The following is a 17,070-nucleotide window of genomic DNA, read 5'->3' on the forward strand; positions in this document are numbered from 1 at the left end:
TTCCCACCAACAGTGTACAAGAGTTCTTTGGAGTAATGTCTGTTCAGGTCCTTTTCTCATTTTTTAAAATTGCATTATTTGGTGTTTTGTTCTTCAGTGGTTTGAGTTCCTTTTATATTTTGGACATTTACCCCTTGGCTGATATTTGATTTGCAAATATTTTCTCTCATTTCATAGTTTTTAAAATCTTGTTGATCATTGCCTTTCTGTGCAAAACCTTTTAAGTTTGATGTAATCCCACTGGTCTATTTTTGCTTTTGTTGCCTGTGCTTTTGGAGTCATGTTCAAGAAATCATTGCCATGTACTATGTCAAGAACTTTTTTTTCTTGAGTTTTATGATTTCAGGTTTTACATTTAAGTCTTTAATCCATTTTGTGTTAATTTTTGTGTATGGTATAAGGGTCCAATTTCGTTCTTTTAAATGTAGATATCCTATTTTGCCAACACCATTAATTGAAGAGACTATCCTTTCCCCGTTGTATTGTAGGCATCTTTGTTGAAGATCAGTTGACTTTATATGCATGAGTTTATATCTGGTTTTCCACTCTGTTACATTGATCTATATATCTGTTTTTATGCCAGCATCATACTGTTCTGATTACCATAGATTTGTAATATACTTTTGTCAGGATGGCAGTCTGTCCTCGGTTCTTGGTGTGATCTTGGCTGAAGAATGAACAGACACACCAAAGTGTCAAGTCCAGACTATTATCTTGGTCCTCTGACTTGTTGCTTAGAAAAATCACCAACAGGGCCAATTAGACAGAATAACCTCAGGCAGGAAGAAGTTTCACACAAGCAGCTCTTTATTGTGGAATAAAATGGGTCTGTCTCCAGGAGTGAAGACAGACTTACTAACCGACTGACCAACTGACTGACTGACTCACTCACTGACTCACTAACTGACTCACTGATTCACTCACTCACTGACTGCCTGACTGACTCACTCACTCACTCTCTCACCCACCCAATCTCTTGCTCTAAATTCTCAGATTGTTTCCTTTCATTAGCCCAGCTGGGGGAGGGTTCTCAGGAGGTTTGGGTTGTTATCAGATGATCGACAGATGTCCTCAATATCCCACCTGTGTAGACATACCAGTTCCCTCTCTGAAAGCCCACCTGGGAGGGGGTGAACCACAATGCAGATTTAAGCTAATAGCATAATAATTACCCTTAGGTTACTTTAGGTTACTTTCTAAATCCTAGTATGCCTGAGCTGAGGAATTCCCAATTGATAAAGCATGCCCTCCTTCCCCAAGTGTAGCAGTTGCTTGGGATAGGATTAAGGGTGGGACTACACCAAATTGGAGTGCCCGCCCTTATCCTTCTTCCCAGATGGAGCAATTGCTCGAGACAGAACGGGAACGCTTGCCCAAAGAAGAGCCAGAAATCCTAACTAACATTTTGAAGTCAGGTAGTATGATACTGCCAGCTTTTTTCTTCTTGCTCAAAATTTTTTTTAACTAATTTGGGGTTTTTTGGTTCCATAAGAATTTTAGGATTATTTTTCTATTTCTGTTAAAATGTCACTGGGATTTTGATAGGAATTGCATTGAATCTGTAGATCACTTTTGGTGTTACCGACATTTTAACAATATTAGTTCTTCCAATCCATGAACACGAATGTCTTCATATTTATTTCTGCATATTTTAATTTCTTTTGTCAATGCTTTATAGTTTTTAGTGTTCAAGTGTTTTGAGTCCAACCATGAATATATGTCTATTTAGATGTGTTATATCTGTCAATAATATTGGGTAATAATATTCCTTAAAAAACTATTGATTTTTGCATGTTTTATCTTGTGTTCAGAATTTTTCCAAGTTATAAAAGTTTATTGTAGATTTTCTTGCATTTGCCTTATAAACAGTCATATCATGTTTAAATAGGACAGCTTTGTTCTTTTTAAAATATATGCCTGCTTTTCTTTCTCTTTACCTGTGTTACCAGTATTGATTTTTAAAAAAGGGATTATAGGGATCATCTAAGTCTTGTTCCTAATTTTAATGGGATTATTTTAGAAGTTTCAACTTGAGGTATGATATTGGACATAGGTATTTTCCAAATACCCTTTATCAGTTTATGGGCATTCTCTTCTTATGATTATTGTTTTATTTTATTAAATGCTCACTCTACATCTATTAAGATGATAATATTTTTCTTTCTTATCTTAATTTAGTCTTTTATATTAATAAGTTTTCTAAAAACAAACTCTTTTTTCCACCTGGATAAGTACTGTTTGCTGAAGATGAGTTATCATTGTTGTTTTTTCACTGTTAAATCAGTTTACTAGTATATATTAATAATTTTATGATTTTACCCCCATGCTTATAAATTTAATGATACAGTAAGGGTAAAATAAATGAATCTACAGATTTAGCTGGATGTAATCAACATTTATGTAACACTTTTTCCAACATCACCAGACAATATTTGTTTTTCAAGCGTATTTGGAACATTCACCAATAATGGGTATTCTGCTGTTGTTGGTTAATGGTGTTGTTCATTTATTTTATATCCTTCCATATTTTCTGATAGCTCTAAGTAGTTTTAAAGAGAGAATGTGAAAGTCCCCAATTATAATCATTGATTTGTCTGTTTTTTCTTTAGTTCTGTCCGTTGCTTCATGTATTTTAAATCTCCATTTTTCAGTGCATGTACATTCAGGATTGTTATGTTTCTTGATGAACTGACCTTTTTATCATTATGTAATGTCCCTCTTTGTCCCTGGCAATTTGTCTGTTATTATAACCAACTCTCTCATTGAGCAGGGGGAGGGGTACTGCTTCTTTGCTGAAGTTCACTTAGCCCAGGGCAACAATAGTGACTATACTCCACTCACAATCTCTGTATCTTGTAAGGATGGGGAGGAACATTATTTGTGGTGGCTTTAGAGCACAACAGTGATAATCAAAACAGCTTCACCTATAGTTTCCTACTGCAATATAGGCTTTACCTCTGCTCATGTTAGTACACGATGGGTATGGTCTACGGGTCTCCATCTCACAGTCTCTCACAGCAGCAGGATTTTCTAAGGGCTTTTTATTACATCTGAGTTTGTTAGTGTTTCCAGGTTGCAGGTGCTCTAGCACTCAGGTGGGGATATACAGGCGTCAAAAACAAAGAAGCTAACAAAACCCGCTAAAACGAGGGCACTCACCACTGGGTTACCTGCTTGAGTCCCGTGGTCTCTAGCCAGTCCATCTTCTTTTCTCCACCATACAGAGTCTTCTGGTAGTTTTGTATATTTTATCCCGGAGTTTTAGTTGTAATTGGCAGGAATGATAGGGTGGAACACACACTCACTCCATGTTATTCATCTAGAGCTGTAAGTCTCTCATTATCTTCACCTCCTGACTTCTCCTCACATATATCCTGTGTGCCAAAATGGAGCCATGTGGATTCCCCTAAATATAACATGTTCTTAATCTCCTTCATTTTTTTGGACCTGTTTATCCTTCTGCCTTAACTGTCTCTTTCACATCTTTTTTGCTTAACTCCTGCTCAATTTTCAAAGCTCACCTTAAGTATTTCTTCTTCTAGTGAGCCTTCCATGTCCATCTAGGCTAACTTGTACTGTTTCCCATTCTTTTCATCTTTTTGTACTTGGTGTTGTCCTAATTCTTGTAATATAATATTTTATTGTTGATTTCAAAAAATTATTTGTTCTAATTACCTTTCTTATTAAACTGCTTGTTCTTTGAGAGTAAAAAATGTGCATTTTATCTTTTTTTTTTTTTTTTTTTACCAGTACTTGCTTTTTGGTATGTATTTTATAGTTGGAACTCAGTCAATGTTTATTGAATAAACAACTGAATGTGATATTATTAAAATATATGTGACAATCACCTTAAAATATATGTGGGTGTGAAAGTGAAATGTAGAGATCTTAATTTGGAAGTGCCTATGCTCTGTTAAGAATACAGTTTTGAACTAGTATTATAGATAATATTCTCTGATGCATATATCCTCAAATCCTTGCCCTTCCTTTACTTCATCCTCTATACTTGACAATACTCTAATACAAGATAAATTGAATTCTCAGCTTGTTCTGAACACTCAGCTATAGAAAAATATCAAATTATGCTAACCAATCTCACTTCAGATTCATACTCACTTGTCTCATAACTATATTTCCCTAGTCTCTTTACTTTCCCTGTTTTTGATGACTATTTTATATCTTTCCTCTCTCCTCACATCTCCCCATTTTCCTTTTCAGTGATTGCCTTTCCAATTTTACTGAGAAAAATAGAAAAAATCAAGACAGCTACTATATAATCCTGCCACCGCACTTCTAACCTACTCTACGCATAATGTGATTTCCTGTCTGCACTCTTGAGTATACCTAATCTTTGTATTTTTTTGCACTAGATCTCATCACCATTTACCTACCTGAGGAGATAGCTCTAAAATCTCTCCTTCCTCTCCTGTCTCATCAGTTTTTCTTTCCTACTAATATGTTTCCAATTAGCATAAAAACATGCTACTTCTGCAATCTAAATATGAAGCTCTCTTACCTGTCTTGATCATATTTATTCCTCCCGTTACTTTGTCATTTCTTTGTATTTATCAAATAAGCAAAAAAATTATTTGCATTGATTTATTGTCAATCATGACATCTCTTCTTTATATTGTAATAGAGTGGTTCATTAATGCAGCATGAAAACTTTCCAAATTATGTATATTTACATAAACTTTTGAGACATATTTTAAATTTTAATGTTTTATGTCCTATAGCCTACTTAGGAAGTTCAGAGCATATTTCAGCATTCAGTTACATGTTTTAAGTTGCCAGGTAATTATTCCTTTGTAATCTCTTAAGAATACCCCAACATTATTTTTGAAATTCTGGGGAGAAATATATAATCTGCTGGTTAAGTGGAAAATTGTGTAGTTGGCTTCTAGAAGACTTTCATTCTAAACAACTTTACAAGGAAGTATTTTATGTAGAAGTCTAGATTTTCTTTCTTTAATTTGTAGTAATTCACATTCACTGAACGGTACTCTTATCACTTGAATTGAGCAATACTCCTGCTAATTTTGTTCTAGGATTCAGCCTTATATTTTTTTAGCCCAGCTGACATTAGGATTGATTATTACCACACACAGGATACATTGTACTGGTCTGGTACTTTCAACTCCAATAAATAAGAAAAAATAAGAAGAGAGAAGTCAAGCATGAATGCCTGGTCAAGAATTTGGTGGGGTGTGTTTGTGGCAAAGACTGGAGTCTATAAAGGCAGAAAAATGTCCCTAGATCTGGGGCATTGCAGCCTTTACTCAGGATTGCTCTGGTGTCCTAAGTCACCCAGTCCCTACCTCGAAAGGCCGTACACTCCTGATTTCTTATGCTAAATTTCAATCCTGAAAAAAATAAAGATACTTGTGCAGACGAATTTGTGAAAATAGTTTTGAAGGGGTTGCTTTTCCTTACTGATATTTTTCCTTCATTCTAAATAGATATTATCTTTTCTCAAGTTTGCAGCCCTTCTTCTGAAACTCTGCTAACTGCATTTGACTATTACTGCTACTCTTTTAAACACAATATTTACATAACACTAAATTTTGGGTTCCTTCTTATCTCCGAGGTTGCCCCTTCCCAGTCTCCTTTGCTGTTTTTTCCTCAGGATGATCATTTAAGATTGGTATACCTCAGGGTTTGTCCCTTGGACCTATCTACAAAGGTGATTTCCTGCCTTCATGGCTTTAAATCTCATTTAAATGCTCATGATTTACAAGTTGTTACCTACTACACATGCTCCTGAGCTTGACTAAACATCTAGTTATTCAATAAGTTTCTCAAACTTAACATCTTCAAAACTAAGCTCCTAATTATTCCCCCAACAATAAAACTGAATCTCCATCTCAGTAAATGGTGACTTTCACTTGGTCTTAGGACAAAAACAAACAAACAAACAAACAAACAAACAAACAAAAAACCCCTTTGCTTTTCTTTCTTACAAAGGCTACATCCATTTATATAGCTAATCCTGTTTTCTGTACCGTCCAAATACATTGCCTGTATCTGACCACTTCTCAAGACCTTCACTCTCTTACGCTAGCCTCCATCTCCTCTTGCCTGCACTGTTGCCAGGGCCTCTACGAGAATCACAGTGAAGCTTTGTTCTTGCTTTGAGGTTTTTGTATTTGTTCTCTCTGCCTAGAATACATTTTTCTCTTACTATCTTTGATCTTTAAATGTTCCTTGCAAAATTACAAGCATACTCCTACTCTGACAGCAATTTCTCTCTTCTTTCACTGGGTTATTATTCTCCAGGAGACTTATCATCATCTGATATGCTATATACTTAAATTATTAATTTCTTATGTCCATCCAATAGAATATAAGTTGCCTGAGGACAGAGATTTTTATCTTTTATTGTTATCTCTATCTCCAGTGCCTAGAATAACACTAGTACATTGAATTTTTCTTTGCACTTTTGGTAGTCAGATGAAAATTGGAAATATGACCTCTTGCATAATTCTCACTGTCAGATATAAGGGTGCCTATAAATTCTTAGAAAGAGAAAATGTTGCCTTACTAAATTATACAAAAAATATATAGGGAGGACCTTATAAAGTACACAAGTAAGCAACATGAATGATGCCTTGCTAGTTTTTACAATAAATCCAGTTATAGTAATCCCATCTTTACATTTTATATTAATAGTTTTTAGTGGCTGAGGGCATAACATGAAAGGTATGTATCCAAAAGATAAAAGTCATCTCTATTTATTTAAAATAATTTAAAATATTTTTATAAAGGTAGCAGTTTAACATTATGAGCCATGTTTCACCCTCATGTATCGTGCATAACCACTCATGAACTACAGCATTTAAATGTTTCATCTTAGTTTCAGCATTGTGTATAGATAAAATTAAAAATGAATTTCCCCTGAATTCCTTTTATTAATATCAATGTAAATAAAGGTCACATGTGTAGAATAATGTTTACCACAGAATTATTTTAAAATCACTAAAAGTATAAGTGCCCACAATAGAAAACAAAAAAGTAAATGCATTACGGTGTATGATGAAATATTTAGCCATTAAAGTTCATGTTTTCAAAGAATTTTGATTTATGAAAGTTACGAAGTTTTATGAAAATGTCTATCTTTATGTCTACAGAATTTTAACAGGAATAAAATACACTGAAATGTTAACAGTATTTCTCTCTAGTTATATGATCATGGATAACTAATATTTTATTCTCCTTTGTACAGTTTCCAGAATTTCCATTTTTTAGCATTTTTATAATAATATCAGAATTAATAAATATCATTTTTAAAGAATTAGGACTTCTTCCATATATATGTTTTGCATTTTTTTGATGACAAATATTTATATTTTGCTAGTATTGAATAGGCCATTAGTATTTATTGATAATCATTTTCAATACTAACGTGCAATATATTTTCACCTAACTTTTGTTTTTCAGACAGTTTTTTAAAGTACGTATCAGGATTCTACTTTTTTTGTTCCCCACAGACAGCCTTTTGATTGACTATCAGTTTACCTTCAGCTTATTACAGGAAGATGATCGCCACCACACTGCCATAAACTTTATAGCAAACCCAGAACAGGTGAGGAGAGATCATTATCTTTTACGGTGTAATTATACTAGTTTCAACGGATACAACTTTTCTGTCATCTTTCATTGTGATTTTTCTCTTCTCAGAATTGTTGTAGGGCTTTTGCAGAAAAGACTAATTTTGTTAATTTTTTCTTTTCACAAAACTTAGGTATCCTTGTGATTTAGAGAATTTTTGAGTTTGATATGTCATATTTTGCAAAGTCCTATAATTTAGATTATACATAATTTCTCTCTATTCTTATAAAAGAATTTATGCTTATAATTACACATTTCAACTCAGAGTATGCTTATTTAAAAATAAAGCCCATGAATTCAAAACATGCTAACTTCCTTCTTACACTCATGGCCATTTGTGAATATGTCTATGATGGATAATGTAGTATCCTTCTGACTTACGGTATATATTTAAATTCTATGGCTTTATTTTTCTTGGATTACTTCAAATTCTCAGATGTTATCTCTGCAATATGAATGAGTACAACCCTGAAAAATATTTATGACAATCATTAAAACTTATTATAACAAATTTTATTTTCCACGCTCTTTCAAGATTATCATTCTTCTTGAAATCATATTTGCTTTTAGGAAACTGTGAGGAGAATATCATCTGATGGATTTGGAACACTGTTAATAGTTCCTCATAGAGGCTAAGCTGTCCTCCATGTAGGGAAATCATTAAGAGCCTTACACACTGTCTGGGGGGTGGACGCGCTTGTAGCTCTGACTTGGGCGGGGGAAAGGCAATATATGTAACCTAACCATTTGTACCCCCGTGATATTCTGAAATTTAAAAAAAAGAGTGGATATTATTTGGAGGTATAAGATGGGGGCTTATTGTACATCATTCAAATGGGATGTACACTAAGCCTCAGTCACACATCATCCAGGAGCCTTTGACTTTTTATGGTGCTCCTTTCTACTGCTATATATGACGGAAGGGCCATATCCTTCCGTTACTTTCCCCCGTATACTGTTATGTCAAAAATGGGGAATTTGATTGCTTGCATATTTATTTTCTCCTAAGAGCCACTCAGAATATTGGGGATATATTTTCTATTGGCTTACTTGGTTCATCATAGTTACAAAAAAATAGTAATACCAAGGAATTAATATTCCCTTTTTCTCTCTTTCTCTCTGTTACTCAGTAGCTAGGTTTTGCTTAGCGGTATAGATTTTTCTACAGGTCTTTGTATATTTAAAACAAAGCAGAATACACTAAATGTCTGAAGCTAGGTTTTCTCTTTTTTTTTCTCCCCCACCCCTCCCGGTTTTTTCAATATGACTATAATTCTTTGCCTTTGCACATGGTTTTTAAATATAGTCATTCCTACTTTCTGTTCCTCACCTCTTGGAGTAAGAAAATAACGAATAACATTTAACGAAATCTCCCAGACATTTGTTTCCCTGAAATAAAATGGAGTCTGTACTCTAATGAATGACAAAAAGCAGCTTTAATGACATCATATTAAATTCTTCAGTGTTCCTCTGTTTAGTTGTTTAAATAATGTGATTAGCCCTTTTCACCAGAGTAGGTTCATTGTTTTTCCCTGAAAGTTTTAATTTATGTATTTAAAGCATTTTTCCACTAGAAAATATGTTTGCACCTAACAAGAAGTCTTTCAATGAAACAATCTTATATTGCTATAAAATTATTTTGGACTAATCCAAACCCATATCATTTAAATATTAATTACAAGTAAGCAAAGAGAATAAAAATAAAAATATTAAATTACAGTAGCCTGTGGCTTATATGCAAAAGGCCAAATTAAAAGAGAAGATAAATGAGAAATTTAAATCTACCTTTGAATTTATTGTACATTTTTTCATTATAATGTAAGTATAAATGGCATGTACCCATAATTGAATATTTACAAAATATATAGATTAAGAAATATAATATGGACATAAATGAGTAGACTAAATCATATCTATCTAGTGTAATTTGTATTTTTTAACTTTAATCTTTTCTTTCTTGGTAGTCGAACAAAAATTTGGATATATCAATTAATGCATCAAACAACTTTAATCTGAATATTACATGGTCAGTTGGCTCAACAGGTAAAAAAATTTTGATGTTATGTCTCTTTCACTTGTGTTCCTATCTGGAAGTTGTTCTAATATGACCTTTTGCTGTTAATTAAATAAATGAAATTTTAAAAATATCACATGCCATAATCTTTGTGCTATTATTGATAAAAACAAAAAGCAGAAAAATGGATAAAACTTCATTACTTTGTTAACTTACTCCTTTATTCAGTTAAAATTAGGTGGGTAACTAATATTATACACTAAATTTTTTTAAATGGCAGTGATGTGAAATGCTGAGATGTTAATTAAGATAGATAACTTCTTTACTGACTAAAGAGACTGAGATTTTAATTACTTTATTCACTATTGAAGCTATAAATTTAATTATTAACCTTAATATTTATATAAAAGAATAGAATTCTGTGCATGCTGATAAAAGTAACAACTTATCTATTATTTTCAAACCTGGAAATATACCCTTTCTTGTCAGCTTTAGTGCTAAGAGTGACTAAAAATCCTATACATAATGTCTTTCATAATGTTAATAAATTGGAATTATTGACTTTTTAAAAATATAACTGAATTCAAATCTTCATGTTGAATTATGGAAATGTATGATTTTTATACTTATGTCTTTGTAAAATCTATTGCTTTTCATTTTCTATATAAAATGTATACTCTCTCATGAATGTGCTAGACTTTTTTTTAATATAGAAAATTTATGGATTTATAAGTTTATGTTTTATTTCTGAGAATTAAGTCATACTATTTTAATGTAGAATCATGGATACATAGAATTCAAGGATTAAGAGATCTTTTGCTATTCCAGAACCTATATTATATGTGAAAAATGAGAAGTTCAGGCAAATATACAGATATTTTATAATATAGTACCAAACATATAATAAATTATTGGTACTGTATCATTAATTAAAAAATCATGATATCTTGCCCTACTAATTTGAAATTTATTTGTGACCAATAAAAAAACCCTACAAGAGTTTTAAAATGTATCTGCAAAAAATATACATTTCTATATAAAACATTTCTAATTACTTTTGAACAGTAATTTTAATATGCAAAAGATCACATACTTTTTCAAATTTTCAGAACCAAATCTCAGAAATTTTGATTTATCAGTTTGGGAGATAGGCTCATGGGATCTGCATTTAAAAAAAGCATACAAGGTAATTTTGGAATAGGTGGTCACTAAAAATTAATTCAATTACTCAGTACACTAATTCTTCTAAATTTTTAAATTTATTTTTATTGTTTATATTTTATTTAAATTAATTTATAATATTTTAAGGTCAGGTTCTTTTTTTAATACTCAGAACGTCTTTTTGTTTGTTTGTTTGTTTGTTTTGTTTTGTTTTTTGAGACAGAGTCTCATTCTGTTGCCCAGGCTAGAGTGCCATGGTGTCAGCCTAGCTCACAGCAACCTCAAAGGCCTGGGCTCAAGCAATTCTCCTGCCTCAGCCTCCTGAGTAGCTGGGACTACAGGTGCACACCACCACGCCTGGCTAATTTTTTCTATTTTTAGTAGAGACTAGGTCTTGCTCTTGCTCAGACTGGACTTGAACTCCTGACCTCAAGCTATCCTCCCTCCTCGGCCTTCCAGAGTGCTAAGGTTTACAGGCATGAGCCACCCCTCCCAGCCTCAGTATACCAATTCTAATTATTTTTACTGTTTATTAAAGCGGAGGTCTTGGTAAGACTGTTGGAAATGCTTTTTTCCATATGTTTAACTTCATTAAATATTTATTGTGTGCCCAATATGTGTTTAACTAATTGAGCATTTAGTTCATGTTTTAAATTATGACCTCCATCTGATTTATTTAAAGTAGTAATGGTTCAATTTGTGGTTAGACAAATAAATTGATTCTTTTCCATCTTTAATTGGATTGAGACACATGAAAATAAGATCTGACTTGTTTTTAGATGCTCTGTGAAGTAGCAAGTAGAAAGAAGAGCTCAGTTTCCAGGGCGATATGTACTTGAGTTCAAAGGAGTTTCTGCTTGGTAGCTAAAAACTTGGGGCAAATGCTTTAATCTTTCTGAGGCTCAGGTTCTAATTTGAAAAGTAGACATGGTAACACCTCTGGGATAGAATTGTTATTATTATAGAAAAGAATATAAAGTCTCTAAGCCAGTGCCTAGTACACAGCACTTAATCAGTTGTAGTATTATTAAAAATGATTTTATGCTAATTCTATTTCCATTATATTGCAAACTTATTTTCTTTATTTTTCGTTTAAAATTTAAACATAAGTATATTTTGATAATTACATTTTTATAAGAGCAATTATTAAAAAATTAAACTAAATGTAGTATTTTTAAGTTCATAAAGATATGTTTCCTAATATGAATTATTTAAATTTGTCATTATTGTTTACATTTTAGCTGGAACAATATCTGGGGAGGAGATTCCTATAATTTCCAAGACTAATATAAAGGAATACAGAGATAGTTTTTCCTATGAAAAATTTAACTTCAGAAGCAATCCTAATATTACATTCTATGTGTATGTCAGCAACTTTTCCTGGCCTATTAAAATACAGGTAAGTGTTAAGAGTATTTACTCCTAATGACCATTGAGTATTTTCATTACAAAAAGAGTCCTGTTTTTGTCCAAAGTGATGGTATATATGCATTTGTTGACTTGAATAATGCATGTATTAACTCTTGATTAAAAAAGGTTATGAATGTCTGTGATAATGGCTGTCTCTTTCCTTACAACTCCATTTGAAATTATTTGCTGTTTTAGTAATATTATTTTTGCTTTAGTATATATGAAAATAATTAAATCTTTAATAATTTAGGATTAGCAATATTTAAGTTACCTCTTTAAGACCCACTACCTCTCATCATTGATTTCTAATCCTATCTTGTATATATGTTGTATGTTTCTTTTTTTTATGGTTAATAGTAGGCTGCTGAAGACTTCAGATTTTTTTAAGAAAACAATTGAATTCATTCTATCTTGAAGTAGTCAAGGTTTATGTTATTAATTTATGCTTTCATGAAAGAAAAGCCTATGTGTTGAGATGCTGGGATTTTCTCATTTATTTGTTTCTTTATGACTGATTGATTAGATTGAATTTACATGAGGCATTTGAATAGCATATATGTGCCAACCCCTGTTCAAGACTTTTATGTTTCAAAATTGTAATTCATAAATTATACCTTCCCCTTAAATTAATAAATTACAGCTTATGCTCTGTGACTAGAAGTGTTTGCAAGTTTTATTTATATTAATTGCTATATGATCATTTGTGGGAAGAGTGAGTGATTTTTAAAATCATTTTTACTGGAAACAATTTTTCTTCTTGTTTATAAGGTTGATTTAACACCTAAATTAAAGTAATTACTTAACTGATTAAGAAGTATTAGTATAAATTACTACTCAGTAAACTTTGATATGGAGATTAATTTGAGACATTTATTTCTTCATTGCAGTATGATTGATTTAGATCCTGATACAGTCAGAAAAAATGCCAGAAATATTTCCATATAGGATTTTAAAAGTTTGATATTGAAGATATATAATTTTATTTCCTAAGATCTATATAGAAATATTCATCAGGTTGTAGTTGTTTTGTTCAAATTATGATTGAAGGGAAAATGGCCTCATCTATAGACCTTAGTAAATAGTAACTAAAATTGATATGATTGTTATATTTTTAATTGTTTTCTATCTTTTATTTCTTGGTTATCTAATTATATTTTATTTTTAAACCATTACATAGTTACTTTATAATGTTCATGAATATTTAATGGTTAGAAATTAACTTTCTAAATTGTATTTCCTTTTGAGGACATATTAGTAATCTCTTCTGTAAGCCAAATCAAAATTTGTGTAATGAGGTTGAACTACTCCACTCCCCCAAAGTAATACAATGTGGAAAATAATTGGTATAGTCAAGATGTGTAAAGCCTAATTCTTATTCTTTATTAAAATCATTACATTTGTCTTAAGGAATATATTATATTAAAGCATATATGTGTTTATTTATAGGACTATAATAAATTTTCAGTTATTATACTTGAAGTAGTAAAATTATTTTAATTGAAATTTTAAATCCTAAAAAACCACTATTCTGCTCTCTTTCAATAAGTTCAACTTTTTTAGATTACACATATAAATGATGTGTAGTATTTGTCTTTCTGTGACAGATTTATTTAGTTACCATAATGTCCGTCAGGTTTATCCATGTTGTCACAATGGCCAAATTTTCTTTTTTTAAGGCTGAAAAGTATTCCATTGTGTGTGTGTGTGTGTGTGTGTGTATCATAATTTTTAATGCATTCATCTATCCATGGACACTTAGCTTGTTTCCATATCTTAGCTATTGGGAATAATGCTGAAAAGAGCACAAGAGTACACATATCTCTGAGATACTGATTTCATTTCCTTCAAATATATACCTAGTGAGATTGCTGGATCATCGATAGTTTTATTTTTAATTTTTGGAGGAACCTCCACACTGTTTCCCATAATGACTCTAACAATTTACATTTTCACAGATGGTGTGCAAGAGTTCTCTTTGCTCCAAATCCATTCCAACAATTTTTATCTCTTATATTTTTGATAATAGCTATCCTAACAGTTGTGAGGTGATATCTCTTTGTGGCTTTAATTTGCATTTCTCTGACAGTTAGTGATGTTGAGCACCATTTTATATGCCTGTTGGCCATTTGCATGTCTTCTTTGGAGAAATGTCTATTTAGGTCTTTTGCAAATTTTTTAATTGGGTTGTTTTTTAGTTATTGAGTTCTATGATTTCCTTATATATTTTGGATGTTAACCCCTTATTGAATAGATAGTTTGCAAATATTTTCTTCCATGCTGTAGGTTGCATTTTCATTTTGTTGATTATTTCCTTTGCTGTGCAGAAGCTTTTTAGTTTGATGCAGTCCCATCTGTTCATTTTTGCTTTTCTTGCCTGTGCTTTGGTACTGTATCCAAAAAATTATTGATAAGACCAATGTCAAGGAGCTTATTCTCTATATTTTGTCTAGTTTCAGTTCTTATATTTAAATAGTTAATCCATTTTGAGTTGATTTTTATATATGATATAAAACACAAATCCAGTTTTATCTTCTGTATGTGAATATCCAGTTTTCCAAATATATTTTATTGAAGATACTATCTCTTCCTCATTGTTTATTCCTGGCATCTGAGTCAAAGATCAGTTGACCTTTATGTGTGGGTTTATTTCTGGGGTCTATATTCTGCTCCATTGATATCTATTTTTGTACCGTCACCATACCGTTTTGATTATCACAGCTTTGTAATATAGTTTGAAATCAGAAAGTATGATGCCTCCAGTATTGTTCCTTTTTCTCAAGATTCTTTTGGATATTTGGTGTCTTTTGTGGTTTTATTTGAATTTTAGATTTTTTTCCCCTATTCTTGTGAAAAATGTCATTGGAATTTTGATAGGAATTACATTGAATCTGTAGGCCGGGCGCGGTGGCTCACGCCTGTAATCCTAGCACTCTGGGAGGCCGAGGCGGGTGGATCGCTCAAGGTCAGGAGTTCGAGACCAGCCTGAGCAAGAGCGAGACCCCGTCTCTACTAAAAATAGAAAGAAATTATATGGACAACTAAAAATATATGTATAGAAAAATTAGCCGGGCATAGTGGCGCATGCCTGTAGTCCCAGCTACTCGGGAGGCTGAGGCAGGAGGATCGCTTGAGCCCAGGAGTTTGAGGTTGCTGTGAGCTAGGCTGATGCCACGGCACTCACTCTAGCCTGGGCAACAAAGTGAAACTCTGTCTCAAAAAAAAAAAAAAAATAAAATAAAAAATAAAAATAAAAAAAAAATACATTGAATCTGTAGAACACTTTTGGTAGTATGGACATTTTAATAATATTAATTCTTCCAATCCATGAATATAGGATATCTTTCCATTTATTTTTGGCATCTTCAATTTCTTTCATCAATTTTTTATAGTTTTCCAGGTATAAATCTTCACTTCTTTGGTTAAATTTATTCTTTTAAGTATTTTTAATTGTAAATGTGATTGTTTACTTAATTTCTGTTTTAGATACTTCATTGTTAATATATGAATTGCAGTACTTTTTGTATGTTGATTTTGTATCCTACCTACAACTTGACTGAGTTTATTAGTTCTAACATTTTTCTGATGGTTTGTGATTTTAAACATTTTTATTATTATACTTGTTGGCAATTTGTATGTCTTCTTTTGAGAAAAAGAAACAGCTGAAAGCATCTTAGATCATATCACTCCATAGCTCAAAACCTTCCATAGGTTCCCATTGCCCTTATAATATATTTCAAACCTTATATCTTGGCTAAGGACCTAGGTGACTTGGTTTCTGCTTGCTAATCTGAATTTATTTTCAACTAGTCTGTCCCTTGCTCACAATACTCCAGCTCTGTGATTTCCCTTAAACATGTGTAGCCCAAGCATCATCTTTATACCTGGTAAACCTCTATCAACAGAACTTTTGTGTCATTTTAAACTTCTTATTATTTGGATATCAGCTCATATTTCACCTCTATAGTGAGACCATCTATATCCACCTGATCCAAATTAGCCACAATTCTTTTATTTTATATCATCTCTTTGTTTTCCTCAAAACACTTATCACTGTAAAAATTGTGATATACACTTATGAGTTTATTTGGTTATTTTCACTCTCCTGCTGTTAGAAAGCAAACTCCATAAGAACAGGAACTTTTTTAAAATTCACAATGGTGTCACCAGCAACTAGAACAGAACTTGATTAATCAATATTTCTTTGAGTATTATTTCATGATTTAAATAACTGAATAGATATAAGTTCTGAAATAAATATGCATATTAATAATTTCTTCCATAAATTTGCCATTATCAAATTCTTTTTGTTTCTCCAGAAATTGTGATTTTACTTATTTGGACTATGTTTTTGGTGCATATAGGTTTATTATTGTAATATCTTATTTGTCCCCATGTTTTATTTGACCGGGTTTTGACTCTGAATTTCACTGTGCTATTAATGTTATCCTATACACCTTGTTGTTGTTGTTGTAATTTTTAAGTGCCTATAATATCATTTTACAATACTTTATATTTTCAATAAAAATGTGTCACTGTTCTAGATGTGTTTTCTTTATGTTAAAAACATAAAGCTGAATTATACCTTTTAATATACTGTAAACATATTTGTGTTTCAATTGTGATTGAGTCTGTTCACATTTAGTGCAATTGCTTATATACTTCATTTTATTTTTTTAGTTTTATGTTATATTTATTTGTGACTTTATCTGTTCTCTTTTCTACATATTTGCTAATTTATTCAAGCCTTTGCATAGGCTCCTTTACCCCCTTTTCATTTATATATTTATCAACACTGTGTAAGGGTAATTTCCTATTCCAATTTTTCTTAATCAAACTAATTTTCTTTTTTATGACTTCAAAATAATTATCCTTTGAAG

The 17,070-nt window shown here is 31.7% G+C and overlaps 1 protein-coding gene across 1 annotated transcript in view; it reads left to right on the forward strand.

The window, feature by feature from the left end:
- Nucleotides 1-17,070, forward strand: part of ATRNL1 (attractin like 1) — a 563,691-nt gene that overhangs the window by 207,622 nt on the left and 338,999 nt on the right. Inside the window, exons 22-24 of the mRNA XM_069459886.1 lie at nucleotides 7,488-7,582; nucleotides 9,573-9,651; nucleotides 12,025-12,182. Of these exons, the coding sequence (XP_069315987.1) occupies nucleotides 7,488-7,582; nucleotides 9,573-9,651; nucleotides 12,025-12,182 (332 nt within the window). The remainder of the gene's footprint in view (nucleotides 1-7,487; nucleotides 7,583-9,572; nucleotides 9,652-12,024; nucleotides 12,183-17,070) is intronic.

The sequence above is a fragment of the Eulemur rufifrons genome, chromosome 28 (assembly GCF_041146395.1).
Source record: "Eulemur rufifrons isolate Redbay chromosome 28, OSU_ERuf_1, whole genome shotgun sequence".
NCBI classification, from domain to species: Eukaryota; Metazoa; Chordata; class Mammalia; order Primates; family Lemuridae; genus Eulemur; species Eulemur rufifrons.